At 36.2% G+C, this 21849-nt stretch overlaps 2 protein-coding genes and 2 pseudogenes across 2 annotated transcripts; all 4 read right to left on the reverse strand.

Moving 5' to 3' along the window:
• Positions 1-193: 193 nt before the first annotated feature.
• LOC147295665 (loganic acid O-methyltransferase-like) lies at positions 194-1915 on the reverse strand (annotated as a pseudogene).
• An 891-nt stretch (positions 1916-2806) lies between these two features.
• Positions 2807-4596, reverse strand: LOC147295666 (loganic acid O-methyltransferase pseudogene; annotated as a pseudogene).
• Positions 4597-7979: 3383 nt separating this feature from the next.
• Positions 7980-12416, reverse strand: LOC147295667 (MAC/Perforin domain-containing protein). The gene is made up of 8 exons (XM_086232292.1): positions 12103-12416; positions 11789-12030; positions 10044-10248; positions 9869-9949; positions 9534-9717; positions 9230-9399; positions 9030-9097; positions 7980-8820 (listed from the first exon to the last, which is right to left on the reverse strand). Exons 1-8 carry the CDS (start codon positions 12358-12360, stop codon positions 8154-8156), a joined length of 1875 nt encoding a protein of 624 aa, XP_086088418.1. The 5' UTR covers positions 12361-12416; the 3' UTR covers positions 7980-8153.
• A 4797-nt stretch (positions 12417-17213) lies between these two features.
• ATTPS6 (UDP-Glycosyltransferase / trehalose-phosphatase family protein) lies at positions 17214-21494 on the reverse strand. The gene is made up of 3 exons (XM_086230656.1): positions 18733-21494; positions 18378-18651; positions 17214-17791 (listed from the first exon to the last, which is right to left on the reverse strand). Exons 1-3 carry the CDS (start codon positions 20712-20714, stop codon positions 17504-17506), a joined length of 2544 nt encoding a protein of 847 aa, XP_086086782.1. The 5' UTR covers positions 20715-21494; the 3' UTR covers positions 17214-17503.
• Positions 21495-21849: the final 355 nt, after the last annotated feature.

Genomic DNA, 21849 nt, shown 5'->3' on the forward strand with positions numbered 1-21849 from the left:
ATATATTGGTGCTTATTCCGAATGATCCAAACGAGAATAATGATTGAAAAAAAAAAGTGCTACATTGACATAACAAAGAAAGTCTTTAAATAAGTACGTCGACAAGAGTACTAGAATAAAATAAGTTGATGGTGAGTTCCAATTTATTTTGAATCTGAATAGATTAAATATTTTAGTGAGTGTAATTGGAATGTCACTTACGCTTGAGAGCAACAAACAACTTAAGTCTGTTGCAGCATCTTGAGTTGATCGATGAGGTGAGACTGGTCTAAAAGTTTTTGAGTGAAGCGGCCAAACATGTCATCCATATGCTGACAGTCCTTCTGTTGCCAACAGTCCTTCTGTTGTAGCCCTTAAATGCATCACCCATGCTGGAATGCCAAGAGGACCCAATTTCAACCACATTGGTGGGTTCGACAACTCCATTCTCTCAATGATAAAACACCCATTTTATCATTGAGAATTGCTGTGATGATGATCACCATCATCCCTCCAGGCACAACCTCTTTAGCCCTGGCATTCAAAAAGTTGCTCATGTCCTCTGCAAATTGGGAGGCATAAGCATCAACTGCTTGATGCATGTGGGGCACTTGTGTAGTGAATCCTCCCCTTGTTCCATGCCGGAGAGTCTTTGTTTTGCACTCTGCTGGCAACTTAGAGAGCCAGTGGATAGCAAATGAGGTATGCACAAAGTGGATAGAGGACTCGGGAACCAAACGACCGTGACAAGAACCAGGAACACCAGCTGCAAAGTATTGCCTGTCTTGTGGGAGAGAGGTGAAGAGGGTGTTGAAAGTCATTCAAAGGTAGAACGTCAAACAACACTTGGAATTTGGGCACTCGATCATCATGATCATGATCATCGATCAGTGCAAGATTGGGATTGGTATTTCTGTTTCATTGCTTCTACTATGTCTTGCATAATCATAAAGGTGTTTGGCCCAGTTTCATATCCCAAGTCTGCAACACGAATGATACTGTTTGAAATAGGGCAGAGGTTTTTCATATCAAGCTAGCTTCTCAGGAATTAGCTCCTTGATCTTTTCTTTTTCAACATCTTCTGATAGTTTCTGAAAAAAAAAAATTGTCATTGTTAGTGTAGTGAATCGAAGTTGGTTGGTTAGTTTACTTATTTAAATTTATTAGTGCTAAAAGAAATTCCAATTTGGGACTTAATTCCTCTAGAAAAATAGAGATAATTACTACTAGATTAATAATTAATTTGTAATTAAGTTGGTTAGATAGTTAACAAAATGATTTGGTACAATATATCTGGTTGATAATTCTTAATAAAATAATCTACGCACAATATTATAGAGGTAAATCCAATATATATGGGAATAGTATATATATCGAGAGGTGAATCCGATATTTTGAAAATAAACCAATATGAATATATATGTAATAGATAGGGATTTGATTATGTGCCTTTAGAAATTAAGTGTGATGTTCTCTGCCTTTTTAACGAATCTGAAGCATTCATTTAATCCAATGCATGGCTTCCACTACTCCACATCAGCACCCACGTGTTGCAATCCAACAGTAATTCATCCTTGCTGTCTCACTCATCAAACGGGTTGCATGCAAGCCAACAGTAATTCATCTCTCTCTCTCTCTCTCTCCAACCAGCCATGGCTGATTGATTATACCAAGTTACCAACTTAGAGGTCATGAGACAAATTAGCTTAAAGATATGTGAATCTATTCATGATTGTTCTGTTATTTCCCTTCTCCAAAGAAATAAAACCCAAGTAATTGACCCTTAGCTTAATTTTGAAGTATGAATTAAATTCAATCTTTAATTTGTTTGGACTTTCTCATTGCCTGCCTCATATTGCTGTACGTAACTCCCATTTCCACCGTTCATCGGCAGCGGAGAACCTGTTACTGTAATTGTGCTTTTTTCTCCCTTCATATTCATCATGTCGATCGGAATGGGACTGGGACACACTGTCAGTGGGAGCTGGCCGGACTGAGCTGACTCACTTGCATGTATTATACAAGTTGTTTAATAGAAAGGGGGTGTATGTTCTCAATTGGAATTTTAATGGATTTTAAAAGTGGATAGAAATTTAGTTGTTCTCAATTGGGAGTTTTAAAGATTTTATAAAAATCTAAGTATTCTAAAAAATGAAAAATTATTGGATATATCTAATACACCATCATATAGTGTAATCAATTCAATATTTAAGGATATTATTATATAGTATATTTATATTAGTAGATAACATTCACTCATATTATGACACGTACATTAGATTAGTTATACTACGTAACGATGTATCAGTTATACAAAATAATTTCTAAACAAAAACTCATGAATTTCATTAAGTGGTAAATTTTACTAGATTTTAATGGATTTTATTCTAATAACAAAGGCCACGATCGAGAATTTCAGCAGTTCCCCCTTAAATTTTGATCGATTTTATGAAAATCAAATAAATGTTCATAAAAAACTAATTGTTCTCAAAAAGGTTTTATAACGCAAATTCTTTTAAAATTCATTAGAATTTCAAATCTACTAAAATCCAAAGCTTGAAAAAAGGTTTTGTAAGGCAATTTAAATGAATGTAATATTTAATTCAAAACAAGCTATGCACCAATAGGCCCATATATAACTCATTAACAAATTATCAAGGTCGCATAAATCGGTGCTTAATTATTCCAAACTAGTATAATAATTGAAAAATAAGTAGTACATTGGCGTAAAAAAGATAGCCTTAAATAAGTACGTCATTAATAAAATAAGTTGATGCATATATGGTGTCTGAGTAGATTAAATATTCTAGTTACTGTAACTGAATTGTCATTTACGCTTGAGAGCAACAAACATCTGGGATTTGTTGCAGCATCTGGGATGATGTATAAGTTTTTTGGTGAAGCGTCCGAACAACTCATCCATGAGGTGAGTTCCAAAGTGTGTTGCGAACGTTCCTTCTGCTGCAGCCCTTACGTGCATCGATATCGCCCCTGCTGTAATGTCATGATCAGATGGAGCTTTCAACCACATTGCTGGGTTCGACAACTCCATTCTCTCCATGCTAAAACACCCGTTTTCCTCCACCAGCCCCGTCATCTCCTCCGGAGAGGCTGCGTAAAAAGGCATGTTGAACGAGTCCACTTCCCTTTCATCAATTAATCCCTGTGTAAAGAACGTGCGTGTATTACTACAAGGACCAAAACTGTAATTAATTTAGTCTAATAATCAATGAATGAATTACCTCGTTTGCCATATCCACAAGGCTAGACGATATAGAATCATAGATGATTCCCGTTGGGGTTTGAGAAAAAGGCAACCCTTTTGGAACTCCTATGATGATGATTACCATCATCCCTCCAGGCACAAGCTCTTTGGCCCTGGCATTCAAAAAGTTGCTCATGTCCTCTGCAAATTGGGAGGCATAAGCATCAACTACTTCACGTGGGGCATTTGTGTAGTGAATCCTCCCCTTGTTCCATGCTGGAGACTCTTTGTTTTGCAACTCTGCTGGCAACTTAGACAGCCAGTGGATAGCAAATGAGGTATGCACAAAGTGGATAGAGGACTCCGGAAACAAACGACCGTGACAAGAACCAGGCACTCCAGCTGCAAAGTATTGCCTGTCTTGTGGGAGAGAGGTGAAGAGGGTGTTGAAGTCATTCAAAGCTACATCGTTAAACAACACTTGGAACTCAGGCATTTCATCATCAGGGCATGATTGGGATTGGTATTTCTGTTTCATTGCTTCTACTGTGTCTTGCATAATCATAAATGTGTTTGGTCCAGTTGCACATCCCAAGTCTGCAATGCGAATGGTACTGTTTGAAATAGGGGAGAGCAGCTTTTTCATATCAAGCTTCTCAGCAATTAGCTCCAAGATTTTTTCTTTTTCAACATCTGCAGACAGTTTCTGAGAAAAAAAATACAGAAAAATACCACTAAATTAATTAGTTGGAAATTAAGTTGGTTAGATAGTTAACAAAATTAATTGCTACTGTTTGATAACTTTTAATACATACAATATAGAGGCCGGCGAACCCGATCTTTAATTAATAAATAGAATGGTACTACTTACTCTTAACTTTAATTTTTCTCCAACTATTCTCTCTTCTAAATGATAAACAAAAATTATTTCATGCAACACGTGGTATTTGATCTATTGCATGGGTTTAGAAACTAGAAAGTGTGCTGTTCGATCTCTGGCTTTTAACGAAACGAATCAGCGTCCATTTAAACCAATGCATGGCTTCCACTAGACCACATGAGCAGCAACGTGTTTGCTGTCTCACTCAACGTGTTGCAAGCCAATAGTAGTTGATCCCGTCTCTCTCTCTCTCTCTGTGTCTATCCAACCAGCCATGGCTCCACCGATATACCAACATAGAGGTCATAGGATATATAAACTTGAAGATATATGTGGAGATGGAAATCGATCGATATGAGATATTGGATTTTTTGGATGCTTAATTCAGATTATTTAAAAGCAGGCAGATCAGAACACTAGAATTTGTAGAGGCAAAGGTAGATGGATACTTCATTACCTGGTAGTAGGAGTTGTTGGAGTAGCTGTTCGTCCCATTTCCACCGTTCATCGGCAGCGCTGATCCAGTTATCGCTTTTGCGCTTTTTTCATCCTTCATATTCATCATGTCAGTAGGATCCAACTGCACCCGATTCACTTATATACAAACAGACGTGTGAGCTGCCTACCTACCTACCTGTAGATGTGGCATCATCTCAGCCGTCTCATTCTTTTGGACGGTTGACATTTTTAGTCTGGTACGTATAAACAGGTATGATTAGAAACAGTAGAGGATCTGGCCCAATGTGAAGCCTTACGTTTGGGCCAGGCCCTAACCTTGAGTCCAATATGTCTCTGGTGGATCAATTACGGAAAAAATGTTAAACTGGTTATATAGACCCATTTTTGACAACTCTTTTCTCTCGATGCTTACAAAGAAAAGTTGAGTCCACTTCACCTTCATGAATTAATCCCTGTGGTTTCATGAAAGAAATATTTAACCATGTTTGAATTAATTGTGTCTCACACCACGAATTAAATAAAACTTTCAGCTAGAGTGTACATATTTCAATCTCATTTTGTATCCCGTATGAGAACTTGCATTCGGAATCCTTGTAATTTGAATACATATATTTGCTGGTTCACAATTAATGCTTCAAATGAAATGATAACCTAGCTAGTACTGTAACATGCATGACCCACAATTCAATTTAGAAGTTAAAGTCAGTACTTAGGGCATCCCAAGACATTCCTTAAAGAATTTCAGTTCGTAACTTGAAGAATTTTAAATGTTTATACCTTTGGTGCATTTCAAATTGTACTTGGTGACATTGTAAGTCATGTTTTGACGCTTCCCAAGTCATACTCTAGAGTTTCTCAAGTCGTTCCTTAAACCATCTCAAGTCGTTCCTTAAGGCATCCTAAATCATTCCTTAAGAATTTTAGTTTCTAATTCGAGTGATTTTAAATGTTTATACATTTGGTGCATTTCAAATTGTACCTAATGACATTCAAAGTCATGTTTTGACGTTTCTCAAGTTATACCCTAGATTTTCTTAAGTTGTTTCTTAAGACATCTTAAGTCGTTCCTTAGGGCATCCCAAATTGTTCCTTGAGAATTTTAGTTCGTATCTCCAGGGATTTTAAATGTTTATACCCTTGGTGCATGTCAAATTGTACCTAGTGACATTCCAAGTCATGTTTTGACGCTTCTCAAGTCACACCCTATAGTTTCTTAAGTCGTTCCTTAAGGCATCTCAAGTCGTTCCTTAAGAACTTCATTTCATAACTCGAGAGATTTTAAATGTTTATACCCTGTGTGCATTTTAAATTATACCTACTAACATTCCAAGTTATGTTTTGACGTTTCCCAAGTCATACCCTAGAGTTTCTAAAGTCGTTCATTCGGACATCTTAAGTCGTTCCTTAGGGTATCTCAAGTCGTTCACTAAGAATTTCAGTTTGTAACTAGAGAGATTTTAAATTTTTATACCCTTGGTGCATTTCAAATTGTACCTAGTGACATTCAAAGTCATGTTTTGATGCTTCCCAAGTCATACCCTAGAGTTTCTCAAGTCGTTTCTTAGGGCATCTCAAGTCGTTTCTTAGGGCATTCCAAGTTGTTCCTTAAGAATTTCAGTTCGTAACTCGATAAATTTTAAATGTTTATACCCTTGGTGCATTTCAAATTGTTCCTAGTGATATTTCAAGTCATGTTTTGACACTTCCTAAGTCATATCCTAGAGTTTCTCAAGTCGTTCCTTAAGAATTTCAGTTCGTAACTTGAAGGATTTTAAATGTTTATACCCTTGGTGCATTTTAAATTGTACTTAGTGACATTATAAGTCATGTTTTGATGCTTCCCAAGTCATACCCTAGAGTTTCTAAAGTCATTCCTTAGAGCATCTAAAGTCAGTCCTTAGGGCATCCCAAGTCGTTCCTTAAGAATTTCAATTCGTAACTCGAGAGATTTTAAATATTTATACCCTTGGTGCATTTGAAATTGTACCTAGTGACATTCTCAGTCATGTTTTGACGTTTCTCAAGTCATACCCTAGAGTTTTTCAAGTTGTTCCTTAGGGCATCTCAAGTCGTTCCTTAGGACATCCCAAGTCGTTCTTTAAAAATTTCAATTCGTAACTCGAGAGATTTTAAATGTTTATACCCTTGGTGCATTTCAAATTGTACCTAGTGACATTCGAAGTCATGTTTTGACGCTTCCTAAGTCATACCCTAAAGTTTTTCAAGTCGTTTCTTAGGGCATCTCAAGACGTTCCTTAGAGAATCCTAAGTCGATCTTTAAGAATTTCAATTCGTAACTCGAGTGATTTTAAATGTTTATACCCTTGGTTGATTTTAAATTGTACCTAATGACATTCAAAGTCAAGTTTTAACGCTTCTCAAGTCATACCCTAGAGTTTCTAAAGTCGTTCCTTAGAGCATCTCAAGTCGTTCCTTAAAGAATCTTAAGTCGATCCTTAAGAATTTCAATTCGTAAATCGAGTGATTTTAAATGTTTATACCATTGGTACATTTCAAATTGTACCTAATGACATTCAAAGTCAAGTTTTGACGCTTCTCAAGTCAAACCCTAGAGTTTCTCAAGTTGTTCCTTAGGGCATCCCAAGTCGATCCTTATGAATTTCAGTTCGTAACTCGAGTGATTTTAAATGTTTATACCCTTGGTGCATTAAAATTGTACCTAGTGACATTGAAAGTCATGTTTTGACGTTTCTCAAGTTATACCCTATAGTTTCTCAAGTCGTTCTTTAAGGCATCATAAGTCGTTCCTTTAGGCATCTCAAGTCGTTCCTTGAGAATTTCAGTTCGTATCTCCAGGGATTGTAAATGTTTATACCCTTGGTGCATTTCAAATTGTACCTAGTGACATTCCAAGTTATGTTTTGACGCTTCCCAAGTCATACCCTAGAGTTTCTTAAGTTGTTTAGTAAGGCATCTCAAGTTGTTCTTTTGGGTATCTTAAGTCGTTTCTTGAGAATTTCATTTCGTAGCTCGAGTCATTTTAATTGTTTATACCTCGTATGCTTTTCAAATTGTGTACAAAGTAACATCACAACTCATGTATTTATGCTTCTTAAGTCATATATATCCTAGAGTTTCTCAATTATGAAAATTGAATAAAAAGAACAAAAGAACAACCTATTATTCTTTCTTTTCTTTTTTTATAGCCAAACCAATCTATTAATCTCGGAAAAGAAATATGCAAAATTGATATATATGGGTGTGTACCGTAAATCTCACAAGTCACAAGCCATAAATTTTGCAATGTTAGATTGTACTGGTGTCTGACTACCCAGCATAGGTTCAGAATTATTGATGGTTGCATTGCACGGGTCATAACTTCCCGGCCCACATATATGTCCAATGGCAACACTATTCGACCAAAAAAAAAAAAAAACACACAAATATCTCAGTTGATTGACTTGATTCAAAGGTTTAACTTTGGTCAATTTCGAAACTCGATCTGACTCCTGTGATGCACTCTTTACATATCGACTATCAAGTGACCCACTTAATTGAGTGTGTTAAATGCTATATGCTCTTTCTTGCTCACATATAGCTTTTAGTTAATATTGTAGAACAAATGAAAATAATCAGGCTTCCTCAAAATTGTACGTAGATGTGACTAATTTAGTAGTTTACATTTAACAAAGAGAACTTGACTCGCAAACCTATCTTGCCCTTCACCAAGTTGAGCTTAGCCCCAGTGACCAACCAATGTCCAGGACTATCCTGTGGCCCTTTACACAGCTGTGACGAATCCACAAATTTGACAAACTTTTGTCTTTGCAGCGGTACCGGAGGCCCTTTAGGATACACACTCGAATCCACAATCACATGATTATCATGACCATCCGCTTGTTGTGTGTGTTTCTCTTTTACCCAATTGCCCGAAATCGATGTACTTATGGCACTGAAAAGGCTGCTGGATGACGTCGAGGATTTTTGAGATAAATCCGAGGAGCAGCATTCTTCCCAGTTTGATTGTACAACGAAAGAATCCGAGACTTTGGCGAACAAAAGACGGAGATGGAGTAGAGTTTTTGAGCCATGTTTCTTGACAACAAGTTGAGCTCCAGAGACGATGAAGGCTAAGTCTTTTCTGGAGGACATGGAGATCCAATTAGGGTCATATTTTACTGGCACCGTGCAAACATGGGAAAACTTTTTCCCGTTTATTGGTTCCAAGTAGCGGTCATCCGCAATGTCTTCGGATCCCCGCCATGTTGCTGTCTCATCTATCTTGTTCTCCAACATCACTGGAATGTTTGATAGATGTTCGAGGTGGATAGCCAGCCTGCAGATGATCCAATTAGAATGCGTTTAGACCATAAAATGATGATCCAAGTCAATCATGATATGATTTACAGTCTAAAAATTAACGTAATATTATTCCATTATATATACTAAGCTATGATTATAATTTAGGGAATTAAAATGTCAATTCTCATGATCTCCATGCTGTGACTAATTTGGAAGAGTTAGGTTTGATGCACTGATGTATACCTGTTGCATTTCATGCCCTCAAGAAACAAGCGCATCCCTGTGACCGGGGCCCTATCTCCAACTTTTACCTGATGATCATATATATAATAGCATAATGTATAAGATTAATGCTTTTTGGCACAAAAGACAACAAATGTAGTATTATATCTTGATGCTTATATTTAATTCAAAATAAAATAAGATCAACTAGCTAGAAGTACCTGTGTAGTGTTTACATAAAGTTTAGGGCCCATCAAGCTGAATTGGAGAGCAGGTGAGGACGTAGACCTATTTGAGGAAGGACCAAGAGGGAGGTCATTGTGAACGGGAGCCCAAATTTTGTGTGATTGGAAGTCGAGAAAGTATTGCAAATCACCTATAGGAGGCTTGTCTGCGCGCACGCACACAAAATCAAGTTAATTAATTGGGTTAATTTCAAGAAAAAATAAATTTATGAAATAAACAGAATTTATGTATTGCACTTTTAAGCCATATTTGTTTGATTTAGACAGTAATTTAACTTACATCTCAGATAGAGGTTGACGGCGTGTGATAAGAAACCTTTTCCGGGTACACCTTTAAGGAGAGAAGTGATGGGAATGAAGCTGAAATGAATTGCGTCTGGCTTTGATGGCACTGTTGGTAGCCACTCGCAGTGGCTACTGGCTGATGGGTCACCTCCCTTTTTAGAGCATATCACTGTAATACCCTGCACCAAAAGTCATCTGCTACGTCGTTATGACTAATGTTAATTAATTCTTTAATTAATTATCCGAATGAAACGAATGAACAATTAATTAGAGTTGCTAACTAGCTAGCTAGTAGAGCTAATAGTTGTTTTTCACTCCAAATTAACCTACATCTTTTGTGCTTTCGGTTGAGAAGCCATTGATGGCCACAGCCTGCGGATCATGAAACACATTGAACGCCTGGGGTGGTGCCTGCAGCAAACACAATTGAACATGAACAATTCTAGCTATGACATAATAAGCATTGCTTTGTAATCAATTCATTATATTGGTAATTAAATTATACCTTGTGTTTTTGGTACTCTTTTGCTTTGGAGTGGAGTGGGGAGAAATTGCATGTCCCTGTGAAATGCTGGTCTCCAAGCTCATTCAAGTGACTTTTGAGGTCTGATGGCCCCAAGTCTGAACCTTTATCTTGCTTCACTAACACCACGTCGTGGCCTCCAATACTCAGGCCCACCACGATGTGAGTCCCATATTTCTCAATGAATCTGTTAAACATACACACGTCAATAAACACATTACAAATTAATTACAGTTTCAATTTACCTAAGTAATTATAATCTGTAAAGAACTACTTAATTGACCAATTCATCCAAGACAGACAAGTCCAAAACCAAAGAATTGTGTGGCTTTTACTATAGTTCAAGGGACAAAAATGTTACAGATGTATGGTGACTAGCCACTTGGGTAGCCAGAGTCCCACAATAATGTTCATTGATCAGTTAGGCTTTATTGTCAATGCCGCTGCTAATCTTGACTTTATATTGTTAATGTCGATCAAATGAATACAAGCCCATCAAGTTGACTAATCCAATGGTTCCGGCCAGTTAGACAAAACGAAGGGAAGTGGAATCCGTGGTCAAACGTACAACATTGCAATGATGGCATGCATGCATTTCCAAGCCTATTATTTTATTTTATTTATTTTTGTTCCCCTTTTTTTAGTTCGCAGTCTGCACAAGTAATGGGGAAGACATGGGGACCCCTCAGTTTAACAGAGGAAAAGTTTTTTTTTTTTTGGCCGGGAACAGAGGAAATTTTTGAACTTTGAAAGGGAAAAAAAAAAGTTGGATATTACTTGCGATTGATTTATGATTCTAATTAAAGCGTAAATTATGGAGAGATTTGACAATTATATTATATGAAAGGTCATAATATTGGTTTGAAGTTTGTGCATTCTATCCGTATTCTGTAGGAGCTATATATGGAATTTCAGGACGGCAAGACTACAAATTTGGAAGTGTTGGTTACCAATTAATGTCCCTTGAATAAAAGAATGGCTAATAACAACTTTTGATGACGAGGTTCTTAGACAATAAATTCTTAAAAAATTTCTTAGTCATTTGATAATGACTCTTAACAAGAAAAAGAATAATGCAAGGGAAGCGATCATGATATGTATTTAATTTTGTAAATTTTGTTTATGTAAGAAAAAAATCAAACTTAAAATAGCAAATTACATTTAAATTAATAAAATATTTTAACATCACATAATAGTTAATGTAAATTTTATTTTCTCATGAAAGTCAATAAATTTTGAAATTATATCTTATTTTAGTCACAAAGCTCAATCTACTCGATGATCTCATGTATTTTAGTATATTGAAAAATACTAATTTGTTCATTCTATTTTTTCATTACTTGTGAGCGTAAAATTATGACATTGTTTTTAATTTAGTTAAGAATTTGAAAATGACGTGCATAGTATATGAATGAGGTTTTGGGTTTAAAAATGAAGTTTAGGGTTTAGAATTAGAGTTTTGGAGTTTATGGCTTAAAGTTTAGGTCTCTAAATTTGCTGCGTAGTAGTAAAAAATAAACTTATTAAATCTAAATTTGAATAGTAATATATATTTATTAATCTAATATAATTTATTTTTTTTATTTTGGTTAATAATGACTAAAATAAAATTATAAAAAAATGCATTGATTAAAATAAATTATAAAAAAATTGATTAATTTATTTATAATTAGCCCAACTTAAAACATCTGTAATAATATATTATTAGGATTGTAATACGCATGTACCTTGCAAGAGCATAGGGATCCCAAGTGGATGGAACAGCGTGACGAACTTCATCGGCGAGGACAAGTGGGTACCTATGAATATGAACGCTGAAAAATATGATAAAGTATCCATCAAGACCCAAGAATTTGACTTGGGCTGCATCCGTCGCCCACGACCCACTTTGGAACCCGAACATCGCATTGAACAGGCCCGACGGGATTTTCCCGCCCACACTGCACCTCTGGTTGAAAAACTCCGACATCTGCAATTAAACAAATAATTAATATATATAATTAAGAAGCTGAATTATTAACATATACAAAATAATATATACCTGACTGAAGTTGAGGATATCGGATTGATAACGAGTACGATCCCCTTTATCACATTTGATATCGGTGGACACGTGTTGAATGGACTCGAAGCCGGGCACTGTGAGGTCCCATTTGTCAGCGTCGTTGAGTGAAACTAATCTTTGTGAATTGTCGCCGCCTTTGCAGTATTTGAGCCGGAAATCTGAGGTTAGATCAAAACCTTTGCCCAAACTGCTTACAGCCCTCTCCACGATACTACTACTACTATCACCACTCATCTCTCTCAATCTGATCGACCAATTGTTCTCTCTATGATTCTATCTCTGTACGTAATCAATCAATCAATAAAATAGATATATATATATACATAGTTTGAATGAGAGGAAAAGACAAATACAAGGGAACGTCAAGACTCGGTATAGTTTGGGTTCTTATATTTACACATATTTGAATTGATTTTGTAGGATAATATTATGGTATCTATTTCTGTAAGTTTTATTCGGTTTCTTATATAGAGTGAAGTTTGACCCTTCTCTTCTCTCTATATATTATTGATTCTTTCATTATTATAAATATAATGATTGCAATAATACTAGTAATCATTCATTATGAATTAGGATATTGATTTTTTTTAACTATAACTTTTGGCTTTCTCTAATTTATTGATTGACGGGAGGTATGGGAATATATATTGATTCGCATGATCGGTAAAATCGTCAACACGTTTGCAAAATCTGAGGTTGAACGTCAACTAGCTAGATACTTATTAGCTAGGATTAGGAATGGGGAAAATACACCACCACCATACATTTCTCTTCAAATTACAATTAAGTCACCATTGTGCTACATCTTTTCTGTTGTCTCTTTCTGCTCTACTCATTATCTCGTTAATTCCTCAAATTTCACAATCACTCACTGTCGAATTTGAATTTTTTTTGTTATACATAGTTTTAATCCTTTGAATTAAAGGCATATATTGTAAATTTAAAAGTTATGAATCCAAAAATGTGATGTTAAACATTTTTTAAAAAAAGTAATAACTATTGAAGTGTATTTTTTAGAGTAAATTAAAAATTATATAGTGGTATAGATCCATGCTAATAATTAATATTGGTACATGTTTCTTGTGATGGAAGGTTTGGGTTTCTTGTATAATATGGTGGGTCTTAAAAATTATAATAATTAATTTCAAGTTGGCAACTACTTATTAGCAATTTAGCAGTGTGAAATGGAAGTTGTGACTTTTTGGAAGTGATGAAGAGTAAGACAGACGTTGGGCCCTGGACATGGACACCTCTTTCCTACTCTATAAACTTGAAAACTGTATTAATTGCCGATCGATCTCATGACCCTAAGCGGCTAAGCTTTTGAGTTAACCCCATACTTTTCTAGTTCAGTCATAAAATTCATGCTTTGTTTGTTAATTAATTAAGGAAATTACTTTCCCTACACGGTCTACACCACTAGGTAAAACCCAATAAAAGCTACCTAAAAGAATATATAGCTTGGAAAATACGCCCAACTCAAAATAAGAGATAGAATTTCAGATAAATAAAACAAAAACACCAGAAAACCATGAATGGAAATTCCATAATCAGTGCAAATGATTTGAATGAAGATGGAAATAAACCAATTCCAGTTTAAATTACAATCAATTCAAAAATTTTGAATTATTTCCGTAAACGTTTCCATAATTTGCGCTTCTAATTATTCTAAATTTTCTCTTTATGTTTCCTTTTTTATTCGCTTCTTAAATTTAACACACAAATAAATCGATATAAAAAATCATGATCACTTGCACAATATAAATTAGAGTAATGTTATGGATTCCAACTTCTTTATTGTATTTGTACTATCTCAAAAGTGAAGAACAGTGAAAATATTATTTATTTTCCTCAAAAAGGGTAAAACGAAGATGGAACTTGGAAGGAAGAGAGGAATCGAATATATATTATATATTCCATGTATTGTCCAAAAAGTAAGAACAACTATACCTTTTTCTTTGTACTTTTGATCTCTTTTTTTAAGGTTGAGACTTGGAAATTATTGTAAGGTTGATGTCGACCAAGTTAATTTGCAACTAGCTGGTTCCAATTTTTCATTTCATTAATATTGAACTTCAATCAAGAAGCCAAGAAATTCATGATTTGAGTTCTGTATGATTCTTTAATCATGAGTTATGATAATGGTTGGATTTATAGAAGTAAAAATCATTAAATTTGAATAATAAATAACCTTTTTCTTATTTGCGAAGAGAGAATTTGAACAAACATTGTGAAAAAAGTAAGTATTAACAAAAAAAAAATAGTGAGAAATTGATGAGAAAGTCATTTATTGGACTCTTACTCTTACAAGTTACAACAAACCAAAAGACTTTCTCATCGTGTGGGGATTTACATTGGACTTTTGTTAGACCGTTTACACTTGAATGTTTACTGCACATGAGTGTGAAAATGGTGGGAATGCCAAAAGCCTAAAGCGTACAAAGTGACTCAGTTGATCTCATCTGGTCATCTACATGGCACACAAATTATTCAATGACGTGTTATTGACCTTTAAAAGTACCTGCGGGACCTCGAAAATGTGTCTGCTTCTATAATTGTTCAGCGAATCAGGTTATAAGTCTTTCACTTTTGTATAAAATTACACTTACAAGTTACAACAATGCTTGACTTCATTTTCGGATGGAAGAATTTTCCCATTCCCATCTCACGAACCTACGTCTTTTTTTGTCTTTTTATTTTAATATATAAATTTATTTTTTTATTTATCTGAAATGAAAAGACAAAAAAAATATGAAATTGGGAGATGGAGCCAAGCAATTTTCACAAAAGTAGTTGTGATAAAATATCCGATTGTTAAGTTATAGTTTTTTTTTTTAAAAGTTCTGTTAGTGGAAGAACCACTACCCTATCTATCATCAATTCATCAATGATTGAAGTGTGAAGCTAAGGACTTTGACGTAAGTCATGAAGTTGTGTTGGGAAAAGACCAGGACTCAAGTTCTGGAAAAGATGTTGTGTTCACAAGGATTTTTTTTTTTTTTTTTTGTGTGTGTGTTCATAAGGATGTTGTGAACTAGACTAGTGATGCTATTTGTCTACCAGCTCAAAGTCTTCACAATGGTTTTGAATAGTTCAATGCAATAATTCATTTTTTTGAACTATTTTGACATTTATTGAACTGAATTATAGTTTTACTTACAATGGTACAATTCAATTTGTTCAATAACTTCAAATCAATAGTCCTATCTTTTAGATGTCTTATGTTCATTGGTCTTCTCTTTTCTAATTCTCTCTTTTTCTACAAGCCCATGTGATATATAGAATCCTTTTTTGGTGCTATTACAATTCATACCATGATGCTATTTCATGCACACTATTACAATTGCATCAATTGCAATGAACTAAACTACACTATTACAAGTGAATTTTAATTCATTAGTTAAATTTTGAGAAATAAAATTGCATTGAACACCACTATTACGAATGCTCTCACGAACCTTCCATGACCATTTTTTAATTTAACATTTGATATTCATTCCTTTTTTCTGAAATCAATTTGACAAAATCTAGGTCATTCATTAATTTTACTGATTTTTTTTTTTTTTTTCTGGTCCAACGACTAAAAGTTACACAACCAACAAGCTTACAAGAATAGCCCTTCCCTTCACTACTGTACTTTCTGGCACTCGAATCCTACTGGGATGCTTGAAAAGACTTGATTCTGGCCTTGTATGTTCTGGGAAGTGGGAACATTCCAAGCAGTGAAGTAAAAGAAAAAATAATTTTTATATTCCAGCTCTGATAGGGTTTTACAAGCAGAGTACAATAAACCTGAAAGGCTTTACATACTCCATTCTCAAAATCTAATTACTTCAAAATTCCTTCTTCAAAGTTGAAGGTCCTCCACATCCCACATCTCAAATATGGCCCATAATCAAAAAAACATATAGTAATGACAATTCGGTCTAATGTTATCTGAATTTGTCTGAAAAAAAAAAAACAGAAATGGGGACTTCTTTGAATTATTCATGTTGCTTGTCACTAGCCCCAAGCTCCTCAACCGACCATTGCATAGTACACATCTCACTTACCCTCGTCCACTTGGGAAAGTACAAAAGACCAGCCATAAATGAATAAAAGTTCAATTATGGTACCAAATTTAGAAGGTCCAAGGATCTACAGAGATGGAGTGCTCTAAAACAAAACCATTTGAAAGCACACACGTACATATTAAGGATGCTTTATGATTTCTCTGATATTGACTTGGCCACTAGGGTTAGAGCTACTATATGAACAAGAAACAACTGCAAGGCAACAAATTCTGAGCTACGTGATAAATCCAATTAGGAAGAAAGCAGACTCCTTAACTTTTAAGACAAAAAAAAACAGCAATATCTAGGATTCAAAAGGTGATAACAACATGGCAAGCTTAGCAATGAAACAACAGACGAGACAGGCCAGGAATAGAAGATTATTGACAGGCAAAACATTTCAATTGATGAAGACAACAGACAAGACAGGGCAGGAATAGAAGATTATTGACAGGCAAAACAATTCAATTGATCAAGGAAAATTACAAGAGATTAGCATGTAAAAACATAGCATACAGACAATATAGGGAATAAAATCATGCCGGCTATCAAGGAAAGCACCAGAAGATAAAGTTTAGCCAAGACAAAACAAAGTGGGTACTTCGCAACATAAATTTCCTATACTGTCTGAAATTTGGATAATTGGAAACATATTACATACTAATACACTAACGTTCAAAAATAAAACCTACATGATGAAATTTAATGAGTGCAAGAGGGGCATAGAATAGCTCAAGTTTGAGACCAGGTCCTGTTTTCACTTGCTTTGCTATGTGCTACATTCACCAATTTGAAACTACAGCAGCCCCAATTAACTGCATGGAAATAGCTATAGCATTCTAGGTTAAGATGAAAATTTGCAACAAGGGGGCTGACAGACCCAGAAAAACCCATTCAAACCAAAGTCTGAGTTAAACACAGGATGAAAGGAACTGTAAACTCAGGTTCCCAACAGCGGATGCACCAGAAGGGTTCAAACAAAGTTAAAACAACATTCTACTTAAGGTCAAAATACGTCTTCCAACACAAGGATGTAGCTTAGGCAATGGTTATGAATGAAGTTTCCCTACTAAATTAGAGAGTATATAATCAACTGGAGTAAAACAAGTTCAGATTTCATGCACAAACACTTTTACAGCTTTACAACAAATGCAGAAAAAAGTCTCCGATTACACAGCTTCTCTTAACACTACAATAATTTACATGTTTAACAAAGAAAAAGCAAGGAAACAGAAGATAATTTGACATACACCGCTCAACCTACATTATGGCAGTCACAAAAAGAGAAAATGAGGTAGTGCACCTATCTTTATCTTTGGTAAGCCTTACAGAGGTACAGTTTGCTCGGAAACAGATGCCAAACCCTGTATCAACCTGACAATTTCCACTGTATCATCGAGATAGTACTTAGCTTTGCTGGGTTTTCGACCAACTGTACACGCAAATACTTCTGCTCTGGGAGCAATTGACGGGCCTGCTATGGAACTTGAAATTACCTCAAACATGTCTTCATCAGATCTGTCATCCCCTATGCAGAGAACAAAATCTGGTGACATTCCCCTCTCTTGCATGGTGGAAAGTAGACGTTTGGCTACAAGTCCCTTGCTTACACCCTACATACACACAAGAATGTTATGGTTAATCAAGATCTTGTAATTCCAATTGACCAATATGTTAGTTTCTGCATGCATTACATCATATTCGAAATTCTCAACAGGGGAATCTCTGAACCAATTGGAATCCAATCTAGTGCATGCTTATAATAATAAACACATCAATTTGTGAGTGATATTATTGATAATTTTGTTCAGGATTAAGGGCCGCAGCTCACTTTATTTCAGTTTTCATACTTATAAATTGGTTATATATTTCTCTTTTTGATCAATCATTGGATATGAAGTTGTGCAGGAATGAATCACAGGATACTCTCTAGGGAATATATCCAATCATGACAGAGATATGATCCGGATGTACGAAAAGGAAAAGTTCACAAATCATATAATAAGATAAGTTTTCACACCTAACCCAACCAACCCAATGAACATGAACCATGTGAAATGCGAGTAAAGAAGCCTCAACTAATCATTTATGCTTCGAGAAAAAAACAAAATACTGAATTAGTTATCATGAAAGGGACGTTTAATTGTAAAAAAATTTATTTGTTAAAAAGAAGATGATTAGTTGAGAAATGTATCAAACCTGTGGCTTGACCTCCACTACACTTGGCCCACTTTTAACAGTAACTGGTTCATTAGCAAGCACACTTTCAAGATGATCCAGAAGTTCCTTAGCTTGGCATGATCCAAAATCTGGATCCGCATCCTCATAACACCAGACCAGTGCAGTCTCCTTATCTTCAATGGTGGAACCATCTGTTGTTTCAGTGTAAAGCTTCATTACTGGCTCTGCAATCTGCTTCCAACTACCGTCTGCAACTGGTACGCATGTTTCCCATTCTGCATCTCGCTTCAACCTGAATCCATACATCATTAGGTTCTAATTTAAACCACATTTCCTTCGGTAAGCATAAAATTTGACATATGAACAAACTCACCGTAGAAAGTAGCCGTGCTCAGCAGCAATTCCAAGCTTCTCGCAAGGAGAGAACCATTCAGAGAGTACTTTCCGACTTTTAGCACTAACAATGAAAACCATGTTGTTGTTGTCTCTGCACAAATTATTTAGGATTTCGATGGATCTAGAAGTTGGGCTCTTATCAATGGAAGCCTGAGGCATCAACGTACCATCATAGTCAAGAAGAATTGCCCTAGTTGCAGTCCTTTTGTAAGCTGAAACTATATGCTCCATAGAGAGCTTCCTGAAGTTCGGATCAAGGGCCACAACTCTGAAACTCAACCCAAAACCAATATCCCAGCACCTCTGACGCAAATGACCCCTACATGTTCTTTCCAAATCTTGGAGGAAACTATGAGCCCAGTACCCAACATCATGGGTACTGACATATCTATAATGCTTCTCATGCCGGAGCTGTTTTTCTGGTTCCGCCATCTCCAGGGCACAGTCCATTGCATCTGCCACAGCATCAATATTCCAGGGGTTCACACGAATTGCTCCACTCAAAGAAGGGGAACAGCCAATGAACTCAGATACAACTAACATGCTCTTCTTGGGGGTGGAGGGTTCCAATCCCAAAACCTTATCCAATTTCTCATTTCCTTGCCGACTAATTATGTATTCATATGGTATCAGATTCATTCCATCCCTGACAGCGGTGACCAAACAACACTCGGCAACAACATAATATGCAATTCTCTCATAGAACTTAAGCGGCTCATCAATCAACACAACAGGCTTATACCCAGGTCTCCCAAAGGTTTCATTGATGCGCTTGACAGTTGAGGCTGTCTCAGCCTGAACTTCTTTAACATCTTTTCCCCGACCCCTGGCTGGATTGGCTATCTGCACCAACACGACCTTCCCCTGCCACTCTGGATGCTGAATAAGCAGCTGCTCCATTGCCAAAAGCTTCAGACTTATACCCTTAAATATGTCCATGTCATCCACCCCAAGTAACATTATCCTACCCTGATCACAGAACTGTTTGATAAGCTCGGCAACCTTGGCTTCAGTCTCTGGGAGGCTCAAAACCGACTGCAGCTGACCCATGTGTATGCCAACAGGAAGAATTTTGATGCTAACAGTCCGACCGTAATACTCGAGGCCTATATAACCCCGCTTGGATTCATAGGTAAGGCCAAGCATTCGACTACAGCAAGAAAGGAAATGCCTTGCATAGTCAAATGTATGGAATCCAATTAAATCAGAATTTAAAAGGCCTCGCAGAAGCTCTTCCCTAATGGGCAATGTCTTATAAATTTCGGATGAAGGAAACGGGCTATGGAGGAAAAAACCAAGTTTCACGCGATTGAATCTCTTCCTCAAGAAAGTGGGTAACACCATCAGATGATAATCATGTATCCACACAAAATCATCTTCTGGGTTAATCACTTCCATGATCCTATCTGCAAAAATCTTGTTTACTGATACATAGGCTTGCCATAACGACCGGTTGAATCTACCACCGAGGTCTGGCGAAAGGGGCAGCATGTAATGAAACAGTGGCCATAACTGTTGCTTGCAAAACCCATGATAATACCGGCTGAAAAGATCTGGTGGGAGAAAGGTTGGGACACATTTAAAGGTCTCAAGGAGAATTTGTGAAACCTCATCTTGTTCATTTGGGTGAATTTCTTCCTTAAGACAACCCACATAAATTACTTCAATCTCATCATCCCCCAAACCATCTTTCAATTGAAGAAGTAGTGAATTCTCATCCCAATTGAAAATCCAACCCTTACTATCTGATTTTCTCTGAACCCTTATGGGGAGTTGGTTAGCAACTATTATGATTCGGTCACGTTGGACTGAGGATTCACTCTCCGACCGATCATCATCAACATCGGATATCAAACTGGCAATAGTCATAATACGAGGAATTCGCCGGCTTATTCGGCCAAACGACGGAGACTCGCCTGAGGCAAGGTCCAAAAGATTGGAATACGATTTTGACACCATATGTTTCCAGACTAGAACTCTAGGTTCATCAAAAACTTCTTAATCTATGCCCTTGCCCACATAGATGAAACATCCTAGTTATTAAAGTAAAATCCTCTCTTTGACAAACAAAACCCTTTTGAAAATTTACCCAACAGACTAAAGTGTTGAATACAAAAAAACAGGCCTCAGTTTTGGGTCAGAGGTTGCTGCTAGTACTTTGTACTCGCAAATGAAATCCTAGATAGTGAGTAAAGGACAATTGAGACAAGAACAAAGTGAAAAGTTACCAATATATCTTTGAAGATAAGCTTTGAGATGTGAATCAAAACAAAGGAAGGATAAACCAAGCAGTTTTCTTGTCGTCCAGATAAAAGGAGATAGCAGCAAAGGAATGGAATAGATTCAGATCACACACACAGCTCAGAAAAAGACTGCAAAAAACATTCAACTAGACATTGTCACACATGCACTACTCTGAGAACAATATATAAATTGAAGTGAAATCAAAGACAGCAACAGCAATAACAACAGGAAGAAGATTCACAATTTGCAAATTCAAACTTCAAAAATAAGAGTTGAGGAACAGTTTGAGGTGTTACCAGTTTTTGTTGAAATTGCAAAAACCCACTTTTTATTTTGTGGGATTGAGAAAGAAAAGAAACAAAATGAAACGTAAACAAAATTCTAATCAAAGATTGTAGGGGAAAAGGAGACCCTAAATTTCGGTTGCTTTTCATGGGACTTTCTCAGTAATCACAGTCTTCCCTTATAAGCCCCTCTCTCTCTCTCTCTCTCTCTCTCTCTCTCTCTCTCTCTCTCAGGTTCAGCCCAACTCAGGCAAAACATTAAAATAGTAGGATAATGTTGTGGGCATTTACTTTGTTTTTCACACATTTATTTATTTTATCGGTGTACTTTGTTTCTTTCAGAGGAATAAAAAGGGCAAAATAGAAAATGACGAAAACTTTGGAGCGTTGGATTCTGTATCTACACGGAAGTAATAAGATCGGACGGCTGGGAAAGATTACAGCATGGAGGTTGGGAGTATTGGATAAGGCCTATGCCCATAGGCCTTATCCCTTTTCCTTTGGTGTTTCCGCCACGAGGCCTCATGCATTTAGGGGTGGGACCCACACGAGGATGGGACTTGTCC

The sequence above is a fragment of the Dryas octopetala genome, chromosome 2, assembly GCF_963921425.1.
Source record: "Dryas octopetala chromosome 2, drDryOcto1.1, whole genome shotgun sequence".
NCBI lineage: Eukaryota > Viridiplantae > Streptophyta > Magnoliopsida > Rosales > Rosaceae > Dryas > Dryas octopetala.

Bases quoted from the DNA above. Each gene is read 5' to 3' on its own strand.
- LOC147295667 (XM_086232292.1), bottom strand. From the start codon at position 12,360: ATGAGTGGTGATAGTAGTAGTAGTATCGTGGAGAGGGCTGTAAGCAGT. The intron at 9,718-9,868 runs GTAGGTTAATTT...CTTTTGGTGCAG, and splicing joins CAACCGAAAGCACAAAAGAT to GGTATTACAGTGATATGCTC. The intron at 9,400-9,533 runs GTAAGTTAAATT...GCGTGCGCGCAG, and splicing joins CGTCAACCTCTATCTGAGAT to ACAAGCCTCCTATAGGTGAT.
- ATTPS6 (XM_086230656.1), bottom strand. From the start codon at position 20,714: ATGGTGTCAAAATCGTATTCCAATCTTTTGGACCTTGCCTCAGGCGAG. The intron at 18,652-18,732 runs GTGAGTTTGTTC...GTATGGATTCAG, and splicing joins GAGCACGGCTACTTTCTACG to GTTGAAGCGAGATGCAGAAT. The intron at 17,792-18,377 runs GTTTGATACATT...GTGTGTATGTAG, and splicing joins TAGTGGAGGTCAAGCCACAG to GGTGTAAGCAAGGGACTTGT.